Source organism: Ascaphus truei, unplaced genomic scaffold, assembly GCF_040206685.1.
Source record: "Ascaphus truei isolate aAscTru1 unplaced genomic scaffold, aAscTru1.hap1 HAP1_SCAFFOLD_478, whole genome shotgun sequence".
Classification (NCBI taxonomy): Eukaryota; Metazoa; Chordata; class Amphibia; order Anura; family Ascaphidae; genus Ascaphus; species Ascaphus truei.
The window spans coordinates 81,449-107,500 of record NW_027456809.1 but is presented as its reverse complement, the minus strand read 5'-3'; the positions used below and the strand labels follow the sequence as shown (position 1 = coordinate 107,500).

The following is a 26,052-nucleotide window of genomic DNA, read 5'->3' as shown; positions in this document are numbered from 1 at the left end:
GTGTAATAGGGAGGTATGGCAGTATGTACCTGAGTGTGTGTGTAATAGGGAGGTATGCGCAGTATGTACCTGAGTGTGTGTAATAGGGAGGTATGCGCCGTATGTACCTGAGTGTGTGTGTAATAGGGAGGTATGCGCAGTATGTACCTGAGTGTGTGTGTAATAGGGAGGTATGCGCAGTATGTACCTGAGTGTGTGTGGAATAGGGAGGTATGGCAGTATGTACCCGAGTGTGTGTGTAATAGGGAGGTATGTGCAGTATGTACCCGAGTGTGTGTGGAATAGGGAGGTATGCGCAGTATGTACCCGAGTGTGTGTGGAATAGGGAGGTATGCGCAGTATGTACCTGAGTGTGTGTGGAATAGGGAGGTATGCGCAGTATATACCTGAGTGTGTGTGTAATAGGGAGGTATGCGCAGTATGTACCTGAGTGTGTGTGGAATAGGGAGGTATGCGCAGTATGTACCTGAGTGTGTGTGTAATAGGGAGGTATGCGCAGTATGTACCTGAGTGTGTGTGGAATAGGGAGGTATGCGCAGTATGTACCTGAGTGTGTGTGTAATAGGGAGGTATGCGCAGTATGTACCTGAGTGTGTGTGTAATAGGGAGGTATGCGCAGTATGTACCTGAGTGTGTGTGTAATAGGGAGGTATGCGCAGTATGTACCTGAGTTTGTGTGTGTGTAATAGGGAGGTATGCGCAGTATGTACCTGAGTGTGTGTGGAATAGGGAGGTATGCGCAGTATGTACCTGAGTGTGTGGAATAGGGAGGTATGCGCAGTATGTACCTGAGTGTGTGTGGAATAGGGAGGTATGCGCAGTATGTACCTGAGTGTGTGTGTAATAGGGAGGTATGCGCAGTATGTACCTGAGTGTGTGTGGAATAGGGAGGTATGCGCAGTATGTACCTGAGTGTGTGTGGAATAGGGAGGTATGTGCAGTATGTACCTGAGTTTGTGTGTAATAGGGAGGTATGCGCAGTATGTACCTGAGTTTGTGTGTAATAGGGAGGTATGCGCAGTATGTACCTGAGTGTGTGTGGAATAGGGAGGTATGCGCAGTATGTACCTGAGTGTGTGTGGAATAGGGAGGTATGCGCAGTATGTACCTGAGTGTGTGTGTGGAATAGGGAGGTATGCGCAGTATGTACCTGAGTGTGTGTGGAATAGGGAGGTATGCGCAGTATGTACCTGAGTGTGTGTGTAATAGGGAGGTATGCGCAGTATGTACCTGAGTTTGTGTGTGTGTAATAGGGAGGTATGCGCAGTATGTACCCGAGTGTGTGTGTAATAGGGAGGTATGCACCTGAGTGTGTGTGGAATAGGGAGGTATGCACCTGAGTGTGTGTGGAATAGGGAGGTATGCACCTGAGTGTGTGTGTAATAGGGAGGTATGCGCAGTATGTACCTGAGTGCGTGTGGAATAGGGAGGTATGCGCAGTATGTACCTGAGTGCGTGTGGAATAGGGAGGTATGCGCAGTATGTACCTGAGTGCGTGTGGAATAGGGAGGTATGCGCAGTATGTACCTGAGTTTGTGTGTAATAGGGAGGTATGCGCAGTATGTACCTGAGTGTGTGTGTAATAGGGAGGTATGCGCAGTATGTACCTGAGTGCGTGTGGAATAGGGAGGTATGCGCAGTATGTACCTGAGTGCGTGTGGAATAGGGAGGTATGCGCAGTATGTACCTGAGTGCGTGTGGAATAGGGAGGTATGCGCAGTATGTACCTGAGTGCGTGTGGAATAGGGAGGTATGCGCAGTATGTACCTGAGTTTGTGTGGAATAGGGAGGTATGCGCAGTATGTATCTGAGTGTGTGTGTAATAGGGAGGTATGCGCAGTATGTACCTGAGTGTGTGTGTAATAGGGAGGTATGCGCAGTATGTACCTGAGTTTGTGTGTAATAGGGAGGTATGTACCCGAGTGTGTGTGTAATAGGGAGGTATGCGCAGTATGTACCTGAGTGTGTGTGGAATAGGGAGGTATGCGCAGTATGTACCTGAGTGTGTGTGTGGAATAGGGAGGTATGCGCAGTATGTACCTGAGTGCGTGTGGAATAGGGAGGTATGCGCAGTATGTACCTGAGTGTGTGTGGAATAGGGAGGTATGCGCAGTATGTACCTGAGTTTGTGTGTAATAGGGAGGTATGCACCTGAGTGTGTGTGGAATAGGGAGGTATGCGCAGTATGTACCTGAGTGTGTGTGGAATAGGGAGGTATGCGCAGTATGTACCTGAGTGTGTGTGGAATAGGGAGGTATGCGCAGTATGTACCTGAGTGCGTGTGGAATAGGGAGGTATGCGCAGTATGTACCTGAGTGTGTGTGTAATAGGGAGGTATGCGCAGTATGTACCTGAGTGTGTGTGGAATAGGGAGGTATGCGCAGTATGTACCTGAGTTTGTGTGTAATAGGGAGGTATGCACCTGAGTGTGTGTGGAATAGGGAGGTATGCGCAGTATGTACCTGAGTGTGTGTGTAATAGGGAGGTATGCGCAGTATGTACCTGAGTGTGTGTGGAATAGGGAGGTATGCGCAGTATGTACCTGAGTGTGTGTGTAATAGGGAGGTATGCGCAGTATGTACCTGAGTGTGTGTGGAATAGGGAGGTATGCGCAGTATGTACCTGAGTGTGTGTGTAATAGGGAGGTATGCGCAGTATGTACCTGAGTGTGTGTGTAATAGGGAGGTATGCGCAGTATGTACCTGAGTGTGTGTGTAATAGGGAGGTATGCGCAGTATGTACCTGAGTTTGTGTGTGTGTAATAGGGAGGTATGCGCAGTATGTACCTGAGTGTGTGTGGAATAGGGAGGTATGCGCAGTATGTACCTGAGTGTGTGGAATAGGGAGGTATGCGCAGTATGTACCTGAGTGTGTGTGGAATAGGGAGGTATGCGCAGTATGTACCTGAGTGTGTGTGGAATAGGGAGGTATGCGCAGTATGTACCTGAGTGTGTGTGGAATAGGGAGGTATGTGCAGTATGTACCTGAGTTTGTGTGTAATAGGGAGGTATGCGCAGTATGTACCTGAGTTTGTGTGTAATAGGGAGGTATGCGCAGTATGTACCTGAGTGTGTGTGGAATAGGGAGGTATGCGCAGTATGTACCTGAGTGTGTGTGGAATAGGGAGGTATGCGCAGTATGTACCTGAGTGTGTGTGTGGAATAGGGAGGTATGCGCAGTATGTACCTGAGTGTGTGTGGAATAGGGAGGTATGCGCAGTATGTACCTGAGTGTGTGTGTAATAGGGAGGTATGCGCAGTATGTACCTGAGTTTGTGTGTGTGTAATAGGGAGGTATGCGCAGTATGTACCTGAGTGTGAGTGTAATAGGGAGGTATGCACCTGAGTGTGTGTGGAATAGGGAGGTATGCACCTGAGTGTGTGTGGAATAGGGAGGTATGCACCTGAGTGTGTGTGTAATAGGGAGGTATGCGCAGTATGTACCTGAGTGCGTGTGGAATAGGGAGGTATGCGCAGTATGTACCTGAGTGCGTGTGGAATAGGGAGGTATGCGCAGTATGTACCTGAGTGCGTGTGGAATAGGGAGGTATGCGCAGTATGTACCTGAGTTTGTGTGTAATAGGGAGGTATGCGCAGTATGTACCTGAGTGTGTGTGTAATAGGGAGGTATGCGCAGTATGTACCTGAGTTTGTGTGTAATAGGGAGGTATGCACCTGAGTGTGTGTGGAATAGGGAGGTATGCGCAGTATGTACCTGAGTGTGTGTGGAATAGGGAGGTATGCGCAGTATGTACCTGAGTGTGTGTGGAATAGGGAGGTATGCGCAGTATGTACCTGAGTGCGTGTGGAATAGGGAGGTATGCGCAGTATGTACCTGAGTGTGTGTGTAATAGGGAGGTATGCGCAGTATGTACCTGAGTGTGTGTGGAATAGGGAGGTATGCGCAGTATGTACCTGAGTTTGTGTGTAATAGGGAGGTATGCACCTGAGTGTGTGTGGAATAGGGAGGTATGCGCAGTATGTACCTGAGTGTGTGTGTAATAGGGAGGTATGCGCAGTATGTACCTGAGTGTGTGTGGAATAGGGAGGTATGCGCAGTATGTACCTGAGTGTGTGTGTAATAGGGAGGTATGCGCAGTATGTACCTGAGTGTGTGTGGAATAGGGAGGTATGCGCAGTATGTACCTGAGTGTGTGTGTAATAGGGAGGTATGCGCAGTATGTACCTGAGTGTGTGTGTAATAGGGAGGTATGCGCAGTATGTACCTGAGTGTGTGTGTAATAGGGAGGTATGCGCAGTATGTACCTGAGTTTGTGTGTGTGTAATAGGGAGGTATGCGCAGTATGTACCTGAGTGTGTGTGGAATAGGGAGGTATGCGCAGTATGTACCTGAGTGTGTGGAATAGGGAGGTATGCGCAGTATGTACCTGAGTGTGTGTGGAATAGGGAGGTATGCGCAGTATGTACCTGAGTGTGTGTGGAATAGGGAGGTATGCGCAGTATGTACCTGAGTGTGTGTGGAATAGGGAGGTATGTGCAGTATGTACCTGAGTTTGTGTGTAATAGGGAGGTATGCGCAGTATGTACCTGAGTTTGTGTGTAATAGGGAGGTATGCGCAGTATGTACCTGAGTGTGTGTGGAATAGGGAGGTATGCGCAGTATGTACCTGAGTGTGTGTGGAATAGGGAGGTATGCGCAGTATGTACCTGAGTGTGTGTGTGGAATAGGGAGGTATGCGCAGTATGTACCTGAGTGTGTGTGGAATAGGGAGGTATGCGCAGTATGTACCTGAGTGTGTGTGTAATAGGGAGGTATGCGCAGTATGTACCTGAGTTTGTGTGTGTGTAATAGGGAGGTATGCGCAGTATGTACCTGAGTGTGTGTGTAATAGGGAGGTATGCACCTGAGTGTGTGTGGAATAGGGAGGTATGCACCTGAGTGTGTGTGGAATAGGGAGGTATGCACCTGAGTGTGTGTGTAATAGGGAGGTATGCGCAGTATGTACCTGAGTGCGTGTGGAATAGGGAGGTATGCGCAGTATGTACCTGAGTGCGTGTGGAATAGGGAGGTATGCGCAGTATGTACCTGAGTGCGTGTGGAATAGGGAGGTATGCGCAGTATGTACCTGAGTTTGTGTGTAATAGGGAGGTATGCGCAGTATGTACCTGAGTGTGTGTGTAATAGGGAGGTATGCGCAGTATGTACCTGAGTGTGTGTGGAATAGGGAGGTATGCGCAGTATGTACCTGAGTGCGTGTGGAATAGGGAGGTATGCGCAGTATGTACCTGAGTGCGTGTGGAATAGGGAGGTATGCGCAGTATGTACCTGAGTGCGTGTGGAATAGGGAGGTATGCGCAGTATGTACCTGAGTTTGTGTGTAATAGGGAGGTATGCGCAGTATGTACCTGAGTGTGTGTGTAATAGGGAGGTATGCGCAGTATGTACCTGAGTGTGTGTGGAATAGGGAGGTATGCACAGTATGTACCTGAGTGTGTGTGTAATAGGGAGGTATGCGCAGTATGTACCTGAGTTTGTGTGTAATAGGGAGGTATGTACCCGAGTGTGTGTGTAATAGGGAGGTATGCGCAGTATGTACCTGAGTGTGTGTGGAATAGGGAGGTATGCGCAGTATGTACCTGAGTGTGTGTGTGGAATAGGGAGGTATGCGCAGTATGTACCTGAGTGCGTGTGGAATAGGGAGGTATGCGCAGTATGTACCTGAGTGTGTGTGGAATAGGGAGGTATGCGCAGTATGTACCTGAGTTTGTGTGTAATAGGGAGGTATGCACCTGAGTGTGTGTGGAATAGGGAGGTATGCGCAGTATGTACCTGAGTGTGTGTGGAATAGGGAGGTATGCGCAGTATGTACCTGAGTTTGTGTGTAATAGGGAGGTATGCACCTGAGTGTGTGTGGAATAGGGAGGTATGCGCAGTATGTACCTGAGTGTGTGTGGAATAGGGAGGTGTGCGCAGTATGTACCTGAGTGCGTGTGGAATAGGGAGGTATGCGCAGTATGTACCTGAGTGCGTGTGGAATAGGGAGGTATGCGCAGTATGTACCTGAGTGCGTGTGGAATAGGGAGGTATGCGCAGTATGTACCTGAGTGCGTGTGGAATAGGGAGGTATGCACTGTATGTACCTGAGTGTGTGTGGAATAGGGAGGTATGCGCAGTATGTACCTGAGTTTGTGTGTAATAGGGAGGTATGCGCAGTATGTACCTGAGTGTGTGTGTAATAGGGAGGTATGCGCAGTATGTACCTGAGTGTGTGTGGAATAGGGAGGTATGCACAGTATGTACCTGAGTGTGTGTGTAATAGGGAGGTATGCGCAGTATGTACCTGAGTGCGTGTGGAATAGGGAGGTATGCGCAGTATGTACCTGAGTGCGTGTGGAATAGGGAGGTATGCGCTGTATGTACCTGAGTGTGTGTGGAATAGGGAGGTATGCGCAGTATGTACCTGAGTGCGTGTGGAATAGGGAGGTATGCGCTGTATGTACCTGAGTGTGTGTGTAATAGGGAGGTATGCGCAGTATGTACCTGAGTGTGTGTGTAATAGGGAGGTATGCGCAGTATGTACCTGAGTGTGTGTGGAATAGGGAGGTATGCGCAGTATGTACCTGAGTGTGTGTGTAATAGGGAGGTATGCGCAGTATGTACCTGAGTGTGTAATAGGGAGGTATGCGCAGTATGTACCTGAGTTTGTGCTGTTCCCCGCGCACAGGTGGAGACGATAGGCGATGCATACATGGTGGTGTCGGGGTTACCGGTGCGAAATGGGAAGCTTCATGCACGAGAGATCGGGAGGATGGCGCTGGCGTTGCTCGACGCCGTGACAACATTCAAGATCCGACACCGACCCAACACACAGCTATGGCTACGGATAGGGATCCATACAGGTGTGTGTGTTATTACAGGTATAAGGGATCCATACAGGTGTGTGTGTGTGGGTGTTATTACTGGTATAAGGGATCCATACAGGTGTGTGTGTGTGTGTGTGTGTTATTACAGGTATAAGGGATCCATACAGGTGTGTGTGTGTGTGTTATTACAGGTATAAGGGATCCATACAGGTGTGTGTGTGTGTGTTATTACAGGTATAAGGGATCCATACAGGTGTGTGTGTGTGTTATTACAGGTATAAGGGATCCATACAGGTGTGTGTGTGTGTGTGTTATTACAGGTATAAGGGATCCATACAGGTGTGTGTGTGTGTGTGTTATTACAGGTATAAGTGATCCATACAGGTGTGTGTGTGTGTGTTATTACAGGTATAAGTGATCCATACAGGTGTGTGTGTGTGTGTGTGTGTGTGTGTTATTACAGGTATAAGTGATCCATACAGGTGTGTGTGTGTGTTATTACAGGTATAAGGGATCCATGCAGGTGTGTGTGTGTGTGTTATTACAGGTATAAGGGATCCATACAGGTGTGTGTGTGTGTGTGTTATTACAGGTATAAGGGATCCATACAGGTGTGTGTGTGTGTGTGTGTGTGTGTGTGTGTTATTACAGGTATAAGGGATCCATACAGGTGTGTGTGTGTGTGTGTGTGTGTGTTATTACAGGTATAAGGGATCCATACAGGTGTGTGTGTGTGTTATTACAGGTATAAGGGATCCATACAGGTGTGTGTGTGTGTGTGTGTGTGTGTGTTATTACAGGTATAAGGGATCCATACAGGTGTGTGTGTGTGTGTGTGTGTGTGTGTGTGTGTGTGTTATTACAGGTATAAGGGATCCATGCAGGTGTGTGTTATTACAGTTATAAGATGTGTGTGTGTGTGTGTGTGTGTGTGTTATTACAGGTATAAGGGATCCATACAGGTGTGTGTGTGTGTGTTATTACAGGTATAAGGGATCCATGCAGGTGTGTGTGTGTGTGTGTGTGTGTGTGTGTGTGTGTGTGTTATTACAGGTATAAGGGATCCATGCAGGTGTGTGTTATTACAGTTATAAGAGATGTGTGTATGTGTTATTACAGGTATAAGGGATCAATGCAGGTGTGTGTGTGTGTGTGTGTGTGTTATTACAGGTATAAGGGATCACTGCAGGTGTGTGTGTTATTACAGGTATAAGGGATCAATGCAGGTGTGTGTGTGTTATTACAGGTATAATGGATCAATGCAGGTGTGTGTGTGTTATTACAGGTATAAGGGATCAATGCAGGTGTGTGTGTGTGTTATTACAGGTATAAGGGATCAATGCAGGTGTGTGTGTGTGTGTTATTACAGGTATAAGGGATCACTGCAGGTGTGTGTGTGTTATTACAGGTATAAGGGATCAATGCAGGTGTGTGTGTTATTACAGGTATAAGGTATCAATGCAGGTGTGTGTGTGTTATTACAGGTATAAGGGATCAATGCAGGTGTGTGTGTGTGTGTGTGTGTGTGTGTGTGTGTGTGTTATTACAGGTATAAGGGATCACTGCAGGTGTGTGTGTTATTACAGGTATAAGGGATCAATGCAGGTGTGTGTGTGTGTGTGTTATTACAGGTATAAGGGATCAATGCAGGTGTGTGTGTTATTACAGGTATAAGGGATCAATGCAGGTGTGTGTGTGTGTGTTATTACAGGTATAAGGGATCAATGCAGGTGTGTGTGTGTGTGTTATTACAGGTATAAGGGATCAATGCAGGTGTGTGTGTTATTACAGGTATAAGGTATTAATAATAACACAGATATACTGCAGATCGGGTGAGAGGGCGTCTCCCCGGGGAAACGCGCAGATATACTGCAGATCGGGTGGGAGGGCGTCTCCCCGGGGAAACGCGCAGATATACTGCAGATCGGGTGAGAGGGCGTCTCCTCGGGGAAACGCGCAGATATACTGCAGATCGGGTGAGAGGGCGTCTCCTCGGGGAAACGCGCAGATATACTGCAGATCGGGTGAGAGGGCGTCTCCTCGGGGAAACGCGCAGATATACTGCAGATCGGGTGAGAGGGCGTCTCCTCGGGGAAACGCGCAGATATACTGCAGATCGGGTGAGAGGGCGTCTCCCCGGGGAAACGCGCAGATATACTGCAGATCGGGTGAGAGGGCGTCTCCCCGGGGAAACGCGCAGATATACTGCAGATCGGGTGAGAGGGCGTCTCCCCGGGGAAACGCGCAGATATACTGCAGATCGGGTGAGAGGGCGTCTCCCCGGGGAAACGCGCAGATATACTGCAGATCGGGTGAGAGGGCGTCTCCTCGGGGAAACGCGCAGATATACTGCAGATCGGGTGAGAGGGCGTCTCCTCGGGGAAACGCGCAGATATACTGCAGATCGGGTGAGAGGGCGTCTCCTCGGGGAAACGCGCAGATATACTGCAGATCGGGTGAGAGGGCGTCTCCTCGGGGAAACGCGCAGATATACTGCAGATCGGGTGAGAGGGCGTCTCCCCGGGGAAACGCGCAGATATACTGCAGATCGGGTGAGAGGGCGTCTCCCCGGGGAAACGCGCAGATATACTGCAGATCGGGTGAGAGGGCGTCTCCCCGGGGAAACGCGCAGATATACTGCAGATCGGGTGAGAGGGCGTCTCCCCGGGGAAACGCGCAGATATACTGCAGATCGGGTGAGAGGGCGTCTCCCCGGGGAAACGCGCAGATATACTGCAGATCGGGTGAGAGGGCGTCTCCCCGGGGAAACGCGCAGATATACTGCAGATCGGGTGAGAGGGCGTCTCCCCGGGGAAACGCGCAGATATACTGCAGATCGGGTGAGAGGGCGTCTCCCCGGGGAAACGCGCAGATATACTGCAGATCGGGTGAGAGGGCGTCTCCCCGGGGAAACGCGCAGATATACTGCAGATCGGGTGAGAGGGCGTCTCCCCGGAGAAACGCGCAGATATACTGCAGATCGGGTGAGAGGGCGTCTCCCCGGAGAAACGCGCAGTATAATAACACGGATTGGATGTCTATTTATGTAGCGCCAAAAGTGTACTCAGCGCTTCACAAAGAATACAGTACAGGGAATTATAATTATACAATAAGTGCAGCAAAATCAGACAATAGGAACGGAAATCCCTGCCCCGAAGAGCTTACAATCTAAGAGTTATGATGGAAGAGTTACAGAGAGACCGCAGGCGAGGGAGTAAGTGCTGTAGATGGCAGTGCTTGGTCACAATGGGTGGTAGGAGTGACTGACTGTGGGACAATAGCCATGAGTGCAGGCTGTTGGGATGCTTGATTTGTGGGGTGAGATTTAAGGTTAGTCAGTATTAAATGAAAAGGTTAACACAATTTACAGGGGAAGAGGTGGCAGGGAGGCGTGGGTGAGAGTGGGAGGCAGGGAGGTGTGGGTGAGAGCAGGGAGGCGTGGGTGAGAGGAGGTGGCAGGGAGGCGTGGGTGAGAGGAGGTGGCAGGGAGGCGTGGGTGAGAGGAGGTGGCAGGGAGGTGTGGGTGAGAGGAGGTGGCAGGGAGGCGTGGGTGAGAGTGGGAGGCAGGGAGGTGTGGGTGAGAGCAGGGAGGCGTGGGTGAGAGGAGGTGGCAGGGAGGCGTGGGTGAGAGGAGGTGGCAGGGAGGCGTGGGTGAGAGGAGGTGGCAGGGAGGCGTGGGTGAGAGGAGGTGGCAGGGAGGCGTGGGTGAGAGGAGGTGGCAGGGAGGCGTGGGTGAGAGGAGGTGTGTATGTCTGGCTTCAGGCTTAGGGGAGATCCCCAGCAGTGGGAAGGAGTAGATAGAGGGTGCGAATAGAGGATTTGTGTTGGTGCTTTTTATTGAGGGGTAAAGAAGTTGTTGGGAGAGAGGTGTATAAATAATGGTGCAGTGGGGAGTGGGGAAGTTTGAGAGAACAGAGACGTTCACAAAAGAGTGTGGAAACAGTAAACAGAAAAAGCAGTAGGGAGGGCACAGTGAGATGCAGTAGGGAGGGCATAGTGAGATGCAGTAGGGAGGGCACAGTGAGATGCAGGAGGGAGGGCATAGTGAGATGCAGTAGGGAGGGCACAGTGAGATGCAGTAGGGAGGGCACAGCGAGATGCAGTAGGGAGGGCATAGTGAGATGCAGTAGGGAGGGCATAGTGAGGTGCAGTAGGGAGGGCACAACGAGATGCAGTAGGGAGGGCATAGTGAGATGCAGTAGGGAGGGCACAGTGAGATGCAGTAGGGAGGGCACAGCGAGATGCAGTAGGGAGGGCATAGTGAGATGCAGTAGGGAGGGCATAGTGAGATGCAGTAGGGAGGGCACAACGAGATGCAGTAGGGAGGGCATAGTGAGATGCAGTAGGGAGGGCACAGTGAGATGCAGTAGGGAGGGCACAGCGAGATGCAGTAGGGAGGGCATAGTGAGATGCAGTAGGGAGGGCATAGTGAGATGCAGTAGGGAGGGCACAACGAGATGCAGTAGGGAGGGCATAGTGAGATGCAGTAGGGAGGGCATAGTGAGATGCAGTAGGGAGGGCATAGTGAGATGCAGTAGGGAGGGCATAGTGAGATGCAGTAGGGAGGGCACAACGAGATGCAGTAGGGAGGGCACAGTGAGATGCAGTAGGGAGGGCATAGTGAGATGCAGTAGGGAGGGCATAGTGAGATGCAGTAGGGAGGGCACAACGAGATGCAGTAGGGAGGGCACAGTGAGATGCAGTAGGGAGGGCATAGTGAGATGCAGTAGGGAGGGCATAGTGAGATGCAGTAGGGAGGGCATAGTGAGATGCAGTAGGGAGGGCATAGTGAGATGCAGTAGGGAGGGCACAGCGAGATGCAGTAGGGAGGGCACAGCGAGATGCAGGAGGGAGGGCATAGTGAGATGCAGTAGGGAGGGCACAGCGAGATGCAGGAGGGAGGGCACAACGAGATGCAGTAGGGAGGGCACAGTGAGATGCAGTAGGGAGGGCATAGTGAGATGCAGTAGGGAGGGCATAGTGAGATGCAGTAGGGAGGGCATAGTGAGATGCAGTAGGGAGGGCACAGTGAGATGCAGTAGGGAGGGCACAGCGAGATGCAGGAGGGAGGGCATAGTGAGATGCAGTAGGGAGGGCACAGCGAGATGCAGTAGGGAGGGCATAGTGAGATGCAGTAGGGAGGGCACAGCGAGATGCAGGAGGGAGGGCACAGCGAGATGCAGTAGGGAGGGCACAGCGAGATGCAGGAGGGAGGGCATAGTGAGATGCAGGAGGGAGGGCACAGCGAGATGCAGTAGGGAGGGCACAGCGAGATGCAGGAGGGAGGGCATAGTGAGATGCAGTAGGGAGGGCATAGTGAGATGCAGGAGGAGAGACTTCACAGGTAATGGAGGATAAAATGAACAAAACACAGATATTAAAAGAGAATGTCTCACAGCGGCAAAGGTGTAATGCAGAGTCCAGGTCTTCCTTCAATTTCAACTCCAAATATAACTCTTGCAGACACTTTAGATATGACACTTATGATGGGACTCTTTTGATGTTACACAGCCATATGGCTCACAGCCAACTTACACTGACTTAAGTACCCTACTCACATGCATTTGACTAACACTTAAGGGAGGGGTTTGCCTAATCAAATCGGACACGCCAAATAGTTAATTAGATTGATTGGAGTCAGTATACAGCATACAGACACAAACCTGTTTGAAGAAATTAATATATACTGCAGATCGGGTGAGAAAGCGTCTCCCCGGGGAAACGCGCAGATATACTGCAGATAAGAGAGCGTCTCCCCGGGGAAACGCGCAGATATACTGCAGATAAGAGAGCGTCTCCCCGGGGAAACGCGCAGATATACTGCAGATAAGAGAGCGTCTCCCCGGGGAAACGCGCAGATATACTGCAGATAAGAGAGCGTCTCCCCGGGGAAACGCGCAGATATACTGCAGATAAGAGAGCGTCTCCCCGGGGAAACGCGCAGATATACTGCAGATAAGAGAGCGTCTCCCCGGGGAAACGCGCAGATATACTGCAGATAAGAGAGCGTCTCCCCGGGGAAACGCGCAGATATACTGCAGATAAGAGAGCGTCTCCCCGGGGAAACGCGCAGATATACTGCAGATAAGAGAGCGTCTCCTCGGGGAAACGCGCAGTGTAATAACACTGATATACTGCAGATAAGAGAGCGTCTCCCCGGGGAAACGCGCAGTATAATAAAACTGATATACTGCAGATAAGAGAGCGTCTCCCCGGGGAAACGCGCAGTATAATAACACTGATATACTGCAGATAAGAGAGCGTCTCCCCGGGGAAACGCGCAGTATAATAACACTGATATACTGCAGATAAGAGAGCGTCTCCCCGGGGAAACGCGCAGTATAATAACACTGATATACTGCAGATAAGAGAGCGTCTCCCCGGGAAACGTGCAGTATAATAACACTGATATACTGCAGATAAGAGAGCGTCTCCCCGGGGAAACGCGCAGTATAATAACACTGATATACTGCAGATAAGAGAGCGTCTCCCCGGGAAACGCGCAGTATAATAACACTGATATACTGCAGATAAGAGAGCGTCTCCCCGGGGAAACGCGAGTATAATAACACTGATATACTGCAGATAAGAGAGCGTCTCCCCGGGGAAACGCGCAGTGTAATAACACTGATATACTGCAGATAAGAGAGCGTCTCCCCGGGGAAACGCGCGGTATAATAACACTGATATACTGCAGATAAGAGAGCGTCTCCTCGGGGAAACGCGCGGTATAATAACACTGATATACTGCAGATAAGAGAGCGTCTCCTCGGGGAAACGCGCGGTATAATAACACTGATATACTGCAGATAAGAGAGCGTCTCCCCGGGGAAACGCGCAGTATAATAACACTGATATACTGCAGATAAGAGAGCGTCTCCTCAGGGAAACGCGCAGTATAATAACACTGATATACTGCAGATAAGAGAGCGTCTCCTCGGGGAAACGCGCGGTATAATAACACTGATATACTGCAGATAAGAGAGCGTCTCCTCGGGGAAACGCGCGGTATAATAACACTGATATACTGCAGATAAGAGAGCGTCTCCCCGGGGAAACGCGCAGTATAATAACACTGATATACTGCAGATAAGAGAGCGTCTCCCCGGGGAAACGCGCAGTATAATAACACTGATATACTGCAGATAAGAGAGCGTCTCCTCGGGGAAACGCGCAGTATAATAACACTGATATACTGCAGATAAGAGAGCGTCTCCCCGGGGAAACGCGCAGTATAATAACACTGATATACTGCAGATAAGAGAGCGTCTCCCCGGGGAAACGCGCAGTATAATAACACTGATATACTGCAGATAAGAGAGCGTCTCCTCGGGGAAACGCGCAGTATAATAACACTGATATACTGCAGATAAGAGAGCGTCTCCTCGGGGAAACGCGCAGTATAATAACACTGATATACTGCAGATAAGAGAGCGTCTCCTCGGGGAAACGCGCAGTATAATAACACTGATATACTGCAGATAAGAGAGCGTCTCCCCGGGGAAACGCGCAGTATAATAACACTGACATACTGCAGATAAGAGAGCGTCTCCCCGGGGAAACGCGCAGTGTAATAACACTGATATACTGCAGATAAGAGAGCGTCTCCCCGGGGAAACGCGCAGTATAATAACACTGATACACTGCAGATAAGAGAGCGTCTCCTCGGGGAAACGCGCAGTATAATAACTGATATACTGCAGATAAGAGAGCGTCTCCCCGGGGAAACGCGCAGTATAATAACACTGACATACTGCAGATAAGAGAGCGTCTCCCCGGGGAAACGCGCAGTATAATAACACTGATATACTGCAGATAAGAGAGCGTCTCCTCGGGGAAACGCGCAGTATAATAACACTGATATACTGCAGATAAGAGAGCGTCTCCTCGAGGAAACGCGCAGTATAATAACACTGACATTCTGCAGATAAGAGAGCGTCTCCCCGGGGAAACGCGCAGTGTAATAACACTGATATACTGCAGATAAGAGAGCGTCTCCTCGGGGAAACGCGCAGTGTAATAACACTGACATACTGCAGATAAGAGAGCGTCTCCTCGGGGAAACGCGCAGTGTAATAACACTGATATACTACAGATAAGAGAGCGTCTCCTCGGGGAAACGCGCAGTATAATAACACTGATATACTGCAGATAAGAGAGCGTCTCCCCGGGGAAACGCGCAGTATAATAACACTGATATACTGCAGATAAGAGAGCGTCTCCTCGGGGAAACGCGCAGTATAATAACACTGATATACTGCAGATAAGAGAGCGTCTCCCCGGGGAAACGCGCAGTATAATAACACTGACATACTGCAGATAAGAGAGCGTCTCCCCGGGGAAACGCGCAGTATAATAACACTGACATTCTGCAGATAAGAGAGCGTCTCCTCGGGGAAACGCGCAGTATAATAACACTGATATACTGCAGATAAGAGAGCGTCTCCTCGGGGAAACGCGCAGTATAATAACACTGATATACTGCAGATAAGAGAGCGTCTCCCCAGGGAAACGCGCAGTATAATAACACTGATATACTGCAGATAAGAGAGCGTCTCCCCGGGGAAACGCGCAGTATAATAACACTGATATACTGCAGATAAGAGAGCGTCTCCTCGTGGAAACGCGCAGTATAATAACACTGATATACTGCAGATAAGAGAGCGTCTCCCCGGGGAAACGCGCAGTATAATAACACTGATATACTGCAGATAAGAGAGCGTCTCCCCGGGGAAACGCTCAGTGTAATAACACTGATATACTGCAGATAAGAGAGCGTCTCCCCGGGGAAACGCGCAGTGTAATAACACTGATATACTGCAGATAAGAGAGCGTCTCCCCGGGGAAACGCGCAGTGTAATAACACTGATATACTGCAGATAAGAGAGCGTCTCCTCGGGGAAACGCGCAGTGTAATAACACTGATATACTGCAGATAAGAGAGCGTCTCCTCGGGGAAACGCGCAGTATAATAACACTGATATACTGCAGATAAGAGAGCGTCTCCCCGGGGAAACGCGCAGTATAATAACACTGATATACTGCAGATAAGAGAGCGTCTCCCCGGGGAAACGTGCAGATACACTGCAGATAAGAGAGCGTCTCCTCGGGGAAACGCGCAGATACACTGCAGATAAGAGAGCGTCTCCTCGGGGAAACGCGCAGATACACTGCAGATAAGAGAGCGTCTCCTCGGGGAAACGCGCAGATACACTGCAGATAAGAGAGCGTCTCCTCGGGGAAACGCGCAGATACACTGCAGATAAGAGAGCGTCTCCTCGGGGAAACGCGCAGATACACTGCAGATAAGAGAGCGTCTCCTCGGACAGCTCAGTGCTTCAGTTGTTTCTGCCTTTGAATTCTCTTTAACCCCTTATTTTCTGTGCCAGCGATGCTCAGAGTGACAGGATCGGTGTTAAACAGCTGTAACCGCGCTGAATTTATCATCTTTAAAATTCCATTTTAGGAAACAGTTGATTGTCCTCAAACTGCTAAATGTCATATTCTGTCATCTCCAGTATAACTGCAGAAATCCTTATGAGGAGAAGCTGTCTGTAGTGTGTGTGATTCCCATAACACAGCTCTCTGTGCGCGCCTGACACAGCTGTCACAAACATGCGTTACTAATTGTGGTGCAGACGCACATTCCCGAGTCTGTGCAGCAATGCAGAATATGTGACTCTAAGGAAGTGAGAGAGCGTGGGTGGGTGCTGGAGAGGGGTCTAATGGGAGAGAAGTAGGTGTGGTTGGGTATAGTGGGAGAGGTAGGTGTGGTTGGGTATAGTGGGAGAGAGGTAGGTGTGGTTGGGTATAGTGGGAGAGGTAGGTGTGGTTGGGTATAGTGGGAGAGAGGTAGGTGTGGTTGGGTATAGTGGGAGAGGTAGGTGTGGTTGGGTATAGTGTGAGAGAGGTAGGTGTGGTTGGTTATAGTGGGAGAGGTAGGTGTGGTTGGGTATAGTGGGAGAGAGGTACGTGTGGTTGGGTATAGTGGGAGAGGTAGGTGTGGTTGGGTATAGTGGGAGAGAGGTAGGTGTGGTTGGGTATAGTGGGAGAGGTAGGTGTGGTTGGGTATAGTGGGAGAGAGGTAGGTGTGGTTGGGTATAGTGGGAGAGGTAGGTGTGGTTGGGTATAGTGTGAGAGAGGTAGGTGTGGTTGGTTATAGTGGGAGAGGTAGGTGTGGTTGGGTATAGTGGGAGAGAGGTAGGTGTGGTTGGGTATAGTGGGAGAAGTAGGTGTGGTTGGGTATAGTGGGAGAGAGGTAGGTGTGGTTGGGTATAGTGGGAGAGGTAGGTGTGGTTGGGTATAGTGGGAGAGAGGTACGTGTGGTTGGGTATAGTGGGAGAGGTAGGTGTGGTTGGGTATAGTGTGAGAGAGGTAGGTGTGGTTGGTTATAGTGGGAGAGGTAGGTGTGGTTGGGTATAGTGGGAGAGAGGTAGGTGTGGTTGGGTATAGTGGGAGAGGTAGGTGTGCTTGGGTATAGTGGGAGAGAGGTAGGTGTGGTTGGGTATAGTGGGAGAGGTAGGTGTGGTTGGGTATAGTGGGAGAGAGGTAGGTGTGGTTGGGTATAGTGGGAGAGGTAGATGTGGTTGGGTATAGTGGGAGAGAGGTAGGTGTGGTTGGGTATAGTGGGAGAGGTAGGTGTGGTTGGGTATAGTGTGAGAGAGGTAGGTGTGGTTGGTTATAGTGGGAGAGGTAGGTGTGGTTGGGTATAGTGGGAGAGAGGTAGGTGTGGTTGGGTATAGTGGGAGAGGTAGGTGTGGTTGGGTATAGTGGGAGAGAGGTAGGTGTGGTTGGGTATAGTGGGAGAGGTAGGTGTGGTTGGGTATAGTGGGAGAGAGGTAGGTGTGGTTGGGTATAGTGGGAGAGGTAGGTGTGGTTGGGTATAGTGGGAGAGGTAGGTGTGGTTGGGTATAGTGGGAGAGGTAGGTGTGGTTGGATATAGTGGGAGAGGTAGGTGTGGTTGGGTATAGTGGGAGAGAGGTAGGTGTGGTTGGGTATAGTGGGAGAGGTAGGTGTGATTGGGTATAGTGGGAGAGGTAGGTGTGGTTGGGTATAGTGGGAGAGAGGTAGGTGTGGTTGGGTATAGTGGGAGAGGTAGGTGTGGTTGGGTATAGTGGGAGAGAGGTAGGTGTGGTTGGGTATAGTGGGAGAGGTAGGTGTGGTTGGGTATAGTGTGAGAGAGGTAGGTGTGGTTGGTTATAGTGGGAGAGGTAGGTGTGGTTGAGTATAGTGGGAGAGAGGTAGGTGTGGTTGGGTACAGTGGGAGAGGTAGGTGTGGTTGGGTATAGTGGGAGAGAGGTAGGTGTGGTTGGGTATAGTGGGAGAGGTAGGTGTGGTTGGGTATAGTGGGAGAGAGGTAGGTGTGGTTGGGTATAGTGGGAGAGAGGTAGGTGTGGTTGGGTATAGTGGGAGAGGTAGGTGTGGTTGGGTATAGTGGGAGATGTAGGTGTGGTTGGGTATAGTGGGAGAGGTAGGTGTGGTTGGGTATAGTGGGAGAGAGGTAGGTGTGGTTGGTTATAGTGGGAGAGGTAGGTGTGGTTGGGTATAGTGGGAGAGAGGTAGGTGTGGTTGGGTATAGTGGGAGAGGTAGGTGTGGTTGGGTATAGTGGGAGAGAGGTAGGTGTGGTTGGGTATAGTGGGAGAGGTAGGTGTGGTTGGGTATAGTGGGAGAGAGGTAGGTGTGGTTGGGTATAGTGGGAGAGAGGTAGGTGTGGTTGGGTATAGTGGGAGAGGTAGGTGTGGTTGGGTATAGTGGGAGAGAGGTAGGTGTGGTTGGTTATAGTTGGAGAGGTAGGTGTGATTGGGTATAGTGGGAGAGGTAGGTGTGGTTGGGTATAGTGGGAGAGGTAGGTGTGGTTGGGTATAGTGGGAGAGAGGTAGGTGTGGTTGGGTATAGTGGGAGAGGTAGGTGTGTTTGGGTATAATGGGAGAGAGGTAGGTGTGGTTGGGTATAGTGGGAGAGTGGTAGGTGTGGTTGGGTATAGTGGGAAAGGTAGGTGTGGTTGGGTATAGTGGGAGAGGTAGGTGTGGTTGGTTATAGTGGGAGAGAGGTAGGTGTGGTTGGGTATATTGGGAGAGATAGGTGTGGTTGGGAATAGTGGGAGAGGTAGGTGTGGTTGGGTATAGTGTGAGAGAGGTAGGTGTGGTTGGTTATAGTGGGAGAGGTAGGTGTGGTTGGGTATAGTGGGAGAGAGGTAGGTGTGGTTGGGTATATTGGGAGAGATAGGTGTGGTTGGGTATAGTGGGAGAGAGGTAGGTGTGGTTGGGTATAGTGGGAGAGGTAGGTGTGGTTGGGTATAGTGGGAGAGAGGTAGGTGTGGTTGGGTATAGTGGGAGAGGTAGGTGTGGTTGGGTATAGTGGGAGAGGTAGGTGTGGTTGGGTATAGTGGGAGAGGTAGGTGTGGTTGGGTATAGTGGGAGAGAGGTAGGTGTGGTTGGTTATAGTGGGAGAGGTAGGTGTGGTTGGGTATAGTGGGAGAGAGGTAGGTGTGGTTGGGTATAGTGGGAGAGGTAGGTGTGGTTGGGTATAGTGGGAGAGAGGTAGGTGTGGTTGGGTATAGTGGGAGAGAGGTAGGTGTGGTTGGGTATAGTGGGAGAGGTAGGTGTGGTTGGGTATAGTGGGAGAGAGGTAGGTGTGGTTGGGTATAGTGGGAGAGGTAGGTGTGATTGGGTATAGTGGGAGAGGTAGGTGTGGTTGGGTATAGTGGGAGAGAGGTAGGTGTGGTTGGGTATAGTGGGAGAGGTAGGTGTTGTTGGGTATAGTGGGAGAGAGGTAGGTGTGGTTGGGTATAGTGGGAGAGGTAGGTGTGGTTGGGTATAGTGTGAGAGAGGTAGGTGTGGTTGGTTATAGTGGGAGAGGTAGGTGTGGTTGGGTATAGTGGGAGAGAGGTAGGTGTGGTTGGGTATAGTGGGAGAGGTATGTGTGCTTGGGTATAGTGGGAGAGAGGTAGGTGTGGTTGGGTATAGTGGGAGAGATAGGTGTTGTTGGGTATAGTGGGAGAGGTAGGTGTGGTTGGGTATAGTGGGAGAGGTAGGTGTGGTTGGGTATAGTGTGAGAGAGGTAGGTGTGGTTGGGTATAGTGGGAGAGGTAGGTGTGGTTGGGTATAGTGGGAGAGGTAGGTGTGGTTGGGTATAGTGGGAGAGGTAGGTGTGCTTGGGTATAGTGGGAGAGAGGTAGGTGTGGTTGGGTATAGTGGGAGAGGTAGGTGTGGTTGGGTATAGTGTGAGATAGGTAGGTGTGGTTGGGTATAGTGGGAGAGGTAGGTGTGGTTGGGTATAGTGTGAGAGAGGTAGGTGTGGTTGGGTATAGTGGGAGAGGTAGGTGTGGTTGGGTATAGTGGGAGAGGTAGGTGTGGTTGGGTATAGTGTGAGAGAGGTAGGTGTGGTTGGTTATAGTGGGAGAGGTAGGTGTGGTTGGGTATAGTGGGAGAGAGGTAGGTGTGGTTGGGTATAGTGGGAGAGGTATGTGTGCTTGGGTATAGTGGGAGAGAGGTAGGTGTGGTTGGGTATAGTGGGAGAGGTAGGTGTTGTTGGGTATAGTGGGAGAGGTAGGTGTGGTTGGGTATAGTGGGAGAGGTAGGTGTGGTTGGGTATAGTTAGAGAGAGGTAGGTGTGGTTGGTTATAGTGGGAGAGGTAGGTGTGGTTGGGTATAGTGGGAGAGATAGGTGTTGTTGGGTATAGTGGGAGAGGTAGGTGTGGTTGGGTATAGTGGGAGAGGTAGGTGTGGTTGGGTATAGTGTGAGAGAGGTAGGTGTGGTTGGGTATAGTGGGAGAGGTAGGTGTGGTTGGGTATAGTGGGAGAGGTAGGTGTGCTTGGGTATAGTGGGAGAGAGGTAGGTGTGGTTGGGTATAGTGGGAGAGGTAGGTGTGGTTGGGTATAGTGTGAGATAGGTAGGTGTGGTTGGGTATAGTGGGAGAGGTAGGTGTGGTTGGGTATAGTGTGAGAGAGGTAGGTGTGGTTGGGTATAGTGGGAGAGGTAGGTGTGGTTGGGTATAGTGGGAGAGGTAGGTGTGGTTGGGTATAGTGTGAGAGAGGTAGGTGTGGTTGGTTATAGTGGGAGAGGTAGGTGTGGTTGGGTATAGTGGGAGAGAGGTAGGTGTGGTTGGGTATAGTGGGAGAGGTATGTGTGCTTGGGTATAGTGGGAGAGAGGTAGGTGTGGTTGGGTATAGTGGGAGAGGTAGGTGTTGTTGGGTATAGTGGGAGAGGTAGGTGTGGTTGGGTATAGTGGGAGAGGTAGGTGTGGTTGGGTATAGTTAGAGAGAGGTAGGTGTGGTTGGTTATAGTGGGAGAGGTAGGTGTGGTTGGGTATAGTGGGAGAGGTAGGTGTGGTTGGGTATAGTGGGAGAGGTAGGTGTGCTTGGGTATAGTGGGAGAGAGGTAGGTGTGGTTGGGTATAGTGGGAGAGGTAGGTGTGGTTGGGTATAGTGTGAGAGAGGTAGGTGTGGTTGGGTATAGTGGGAGAGGTAGGTGTGGTTGGGTATAGTGTGAGAGAGGTAGGTGTGGTTGGGTATAGTGGGAGAGGTAGGTGTGGTTGGGTATAGTGTGAGAGAGGTAGGTGTGGTTGGGTATAGTGGGAGAGGTAGGTGTGGTTGGGTATAGTGTGAGAGAGGTAGGTGTGGTTGGGTATAGTGGGAGAGGTAGGTGTGGTTGTGTATAGTGGGAGAGGTAGGTGTGGTTGGGTATAGTGGGAGAGGTAGGTGTGGTTGGGTATAGTGGGAGAGGTAGGTGTGGTTGGGTATAGTGGGAGAGGTAGGTGTGGTTGGGTATAGTGGGAGAGGTAGGTGTGGTTGGGTATAGTGGGAGAGGTAGGTGTGGTTGGGTATAGTGGGAGAGGTAGGTGTGGTTGGGTATAGTGGGAGAGGTAGGTGTGGTTGGGTATAGTGGGAGAGGTAGGTGTGGTTGGGTATAGTGGGAGAGGTAGGTGTGGTTGGGTATAGTGGGAGAGGTAGGTGTGGTTGGGTATAGTGGGAGAGGTAGGTGTGGTTGGGTATAGTGGGAGAGGTAGGTGTGGTTGGGTATAGCGGGAGAGGTAGGTGTGGTTGGGTATAGCGGGAGAGAGGTAGGTGTGGTTGGGTATAGTGGGAGAGGTAGGTGTGGTTGGGTATAGTGGGAGAGGTAGGTGTGGTTGGGTATAGTGGGAGAGGTAGGTGTGGTTGGGTATAGTGGGAGAGGTAGGTGTCTGCCATGGGAGAGAGGAGAGCTGACACGTGGCGATGTTCTGCAGTGTGTTAATCTGAGATGTGTGTTTCCTCCTCCCCAATATCCCAGTCTGCAATCCCATATTAGGCCAAATATTTGGTGACAAACCACATACTTTCTGACAACCTCAAGAAATAAAGTTGATATTATTTTTTGCAGAATTGCCCCCAGGGCAGCGAATAATTCTTATATATTATTTCTTTTAGTTATTGGATTTTCAGCAGTGACACTTCGACATGTGCTACCTCAAGCTCCCTATACCTCTTCTTATTACCCCATATAACCTCTCTATACCTCCTCTTATTACCCCATATAACCTCCCTATACCTCCTCCTATTACCCCATATAACCTCTCTATACCTCCTCCTATTACCCCATATAACCTCTCGCTTGACCTTTATTATATAGGCTGGTTACCCCCTCCCGTCACAGCTCACTCCATTCCACTAGCGGGGCATTGGGGGGTCACTCGTACTAGAGCCCGGCTATTGCAGCGTTGCTACTGGCCAGGGGCATCCAGGGCAGTGGCAGACTTTTGCCGGTCCTGTGATGCCTGCCAGCGAGTGGGTAAGGCGGGTGACCCTGGGAAGGCACCCCTGAACCCGTTACGGTAGTTGGGGAACCTTTCCAGAAGGTAGCTATTGACATAGTGGGACCCCTAGCAGGACAGGGAAGCGTTACATGATCGCTGTCACGGGAGACCGGGTTAGAACAAAGCTGGGCGCTCCCCAGGCGCTCCCCAGGCGCTCCCCAGGCGCTCCCCAGGCGCTCCCCAGGCGCTCCCCAGGCGCTCCCCAGGCGCTCCCCAGGCGCTCCCCAGGTGATGTAACGTGCTTAAAGCTAAAGGGAAGAAATGCGTGCTGTGTAGCGCTATTCTATTAATATATTAAATAATGGGAATAAATATATATTGAATTATTAGAGCTGCCAACTAAAACACCAGCTACCCAAAGCTAATGAAAGAACTGCAGAAAAACAGAACTGGTCGCTCCTATCTCTACAATGTGTGAATATAAACACCAATACAAGTATCAAATGCTAAATGCAAATAGAAATATACAGTAAAATACAACCGTGTGATAATACGCGGAAAAGAAGTCCCCAAAATGTTCCCAGGTTGTGGAGTGAGGATCCAGTCGCGGCTCAGCGCAGGAAAAGAGATAAACAAAACAGCAAAGTGTAATATCGCTAAAGAAAATAACCGTAATAGTTATCAAATAGAAAACTAACAGAAACAAACAGTGATCCAGCAAGCTCTAAGGATTACTGAAATCACAGCATTGTTTATTAAAAAACAACAAAAATCTAAGGACAATAAAAATAAAAAAACTAAGACATCCGCGTGTCCTGCGTCCGGATTCTGCTGCCAGCCCAACGTCTCCGTCGTCCTCTCTCGCGAGATTACGCCGCCGGGGGGAGCTGCTACAAGTATAGTAGATGCAGCTCACAGGATCCTCGATTGAAGGTGAATGGAGCGCTAGAATGCCTAGCGTCACAGAATCCGGAGGCAGGAGAGAAGAAACTCAGAGCCCAATCTGAGTAGGGAAAAGGGAGACCAAAAAGCGCACCAGCACAAACGGAGCAGGAAGAAACCAGAACAAAAAAATGATTAAAAGGGCACTTTAATGTGGCAAAAGACCCATCCAATGCATTTCGAACGTCGCAGCGTTCTTTTTCAAGGATAAAACACAATGTGATAACATCCAATCTGAGTAGAGCTGATACAGCTATAGTGGACCAATGACCCTCACCCTGCTGAGGGGGAAGGGGGGAGATATACCCTCACCCAGAGAGTCTTTCCTGGAGGTGGGGGTTGTAGTATTGAAGCCCCTAACCAGCCCATCCTGCTAGGGTGCAGCCTGGAGGAGAGGAGAGGAGGAAAGGCCTGTACACATTTGGAGTGCACTGCTGTATATGAACTGCTGTGTGCCGCTGCGCATGAAGTGTTGCTGTATCATTGTGCTAACGGGACAATAAAGAGTGCTGCTATTTTATACAAAAGACTGTGTGAGTTTAAGATCACTCGCCCTGGGACCAGGGCTTCTTCTGGGAGGATCTTAACCTATCCCTATAGGTCTCGCCAGAAGATGGAGGCGCTGCACCAGTGCTAAAGAAGAAGGAGGCATATACCCCAGAAGCCTGGCGCTGTTATCCCCCACACCAACGCGGGAGACCCAGGCCCTCCTGTTCCAAGCAGGTATGCACCACCCAATTACATGGAGCCAGCCCTCACTACACCCTAGAGGTCCAATCTGCGACCGTGGGGGGGGGGGGGGAACATGGGCTACATATAATATTGCTTTTATTTAAAAAAAAAAACATAAAGTAATGCACTTACATAAGCAATATTACACGATTTCTGCTGTTTCTTTTCTACATGTGGATTTCCCTCCCTTCCCATGGGATAATACCCGTGTAAACACGCAGTACCTGTCTGGAGAAAGGTTGGTAACTTATAATAACCACGCTGCCTGATCATCACGTCTAATACGCGGGAGTAAAATCTATACAGTCCTCATCAATACTCTATGTGTTGAACCAGACAATATTGCGCTATTGGGCGACTTTATTCTCTTCCATGTCCTGATGAGATGTGCGCACCGGCTGTTCTGCATCGCTTGCTGTTTGGAGTGGGATTGGGATTGGGATTGGGATTGGCATCGGGATTGAGTCCTGTTTCAGGAGCTGCACTTTCTAAGGATAGTACTGTATATACTGTATTTGTTTGTATTTTGTTATAGTGTTATTTGCGCTCAATTTTCTCTGTTAACTGGCAGAACAAGCGGTATCCAGGAGGACGGCCATTGATCTCCGGACCTGGTACTGCGCCTTTCCCCGCTGACCAAACGCTGTTCTCACCTCTGGGCTTCCTCTGGCTGCTCAGAACTCCGGTGTCCAGCAGACTTACCGGCGCCTGTGGGTTTGCTCGGGCAGCCTGAGTGGGCATCGGTTCCGAATGTAAAACACCCTGAAATACATTTTAATAAACACGGAGTATCGGGGACCCCCTCCAGCTATGTGGGACTTTAGGTGAGGATCTTGGGGGTTGGAAACTAGGAGTCTGGGAGACACTGTATGGGCCAGTGCAACTCACCCCGGGTACCCGAAAATAGTGCGAGTAAGCCGGGGAGAATTATAGGGCCACCGGTAACTTTGTCCCCAGGGCTCCTGCAATCACAATGACGTGTTTTTCACCCCAAAACCCTAAGACTTAGACTCCCACAGTTTGGTGTCTCTAGGGGACAGGGAACAGAAAAGGAAAAACATGCTGTCTCTTTATTTCTGCCTTATTTCCCCACACACTTTCCCTGTGACTCAGCCGGGACTCTGAGAGCCCCCCAACCGTATGTATGGTTGGGCACCCACAAATCATATACCGTTTGTGGGTCACTTTGGCACTAGGTGGGGTACCCCCCTTAACCCAGGGATTCCATCAGCTCAAGGGATACACATTTATCCCTGTGCCTCATTCTCCTTTACTAGTTGTGCTGAAGCAGGGAACCCTAGTAGAGAGTCACACTTACGTTTTCAAGGGGAGATATTGCCGGCACAATGTGCCGGACCCCGACCTCCAAGGCACACTCTGCCAACGGTTCCTCCGCAAACCCCCTGAAACTCATCCCCCAGCAATCCCTGCTCGCTGGCACGCCCGGCAATCCCTGCTCGCTGGCACGCCCGGAAACCCCTGCTCGCTGGCACGCCCGGCAATCCCTGCTCGCTGGCACGCCCGGCAATCCCTGCTCGCTGGCACGCCCGGAAATCCCTGCTCGCTGGCACGCCCGGCAATCCCTGCTCGCTGGCACGCCCGGAAATCCCTGCTCGCTGGCACGCCCGGAAATCCCTGCTCGCTGGCACGCCCGGAAACCCCTGCTCTCTGGCACGCCCGGCAATCCCTGCTCGCTGGCGCGCCCGGAAATCCCTGCTCGCTGGCACGCCCGGCAATCCCTGCTCGCTGGCACGCCCGGCAATCCCTGCTCGCTGGCACGCCCGGCAATCCCTGCTCGCTGGCACGCCCGGAAATCCCTG

General features: G+C 50.6%; 1 protein-coding gene across 1 annotated transcript in view; it reads left to right on the top strand.

Annotated features, from left to right (window-relative positions):
• Positions 1-26,052, top strand: part of LOC142484949 (atrial natriuretic peptide receptor 2-like) — a 203,079-nt gene that overhangs the window by 150,173 nt on the left and 26,854 nt on the right. Inside the window, exon 13 of the mRNA XM_075584203.1 lies at positions 6,686-6,860. Coding sequence (XP_075440318.1) covers positions 6,686-6,860 — 175 coding nt within the window. The remainder of the gene's footprint in view (positions 1-6,685; positions 6,861-26,052) is intronic.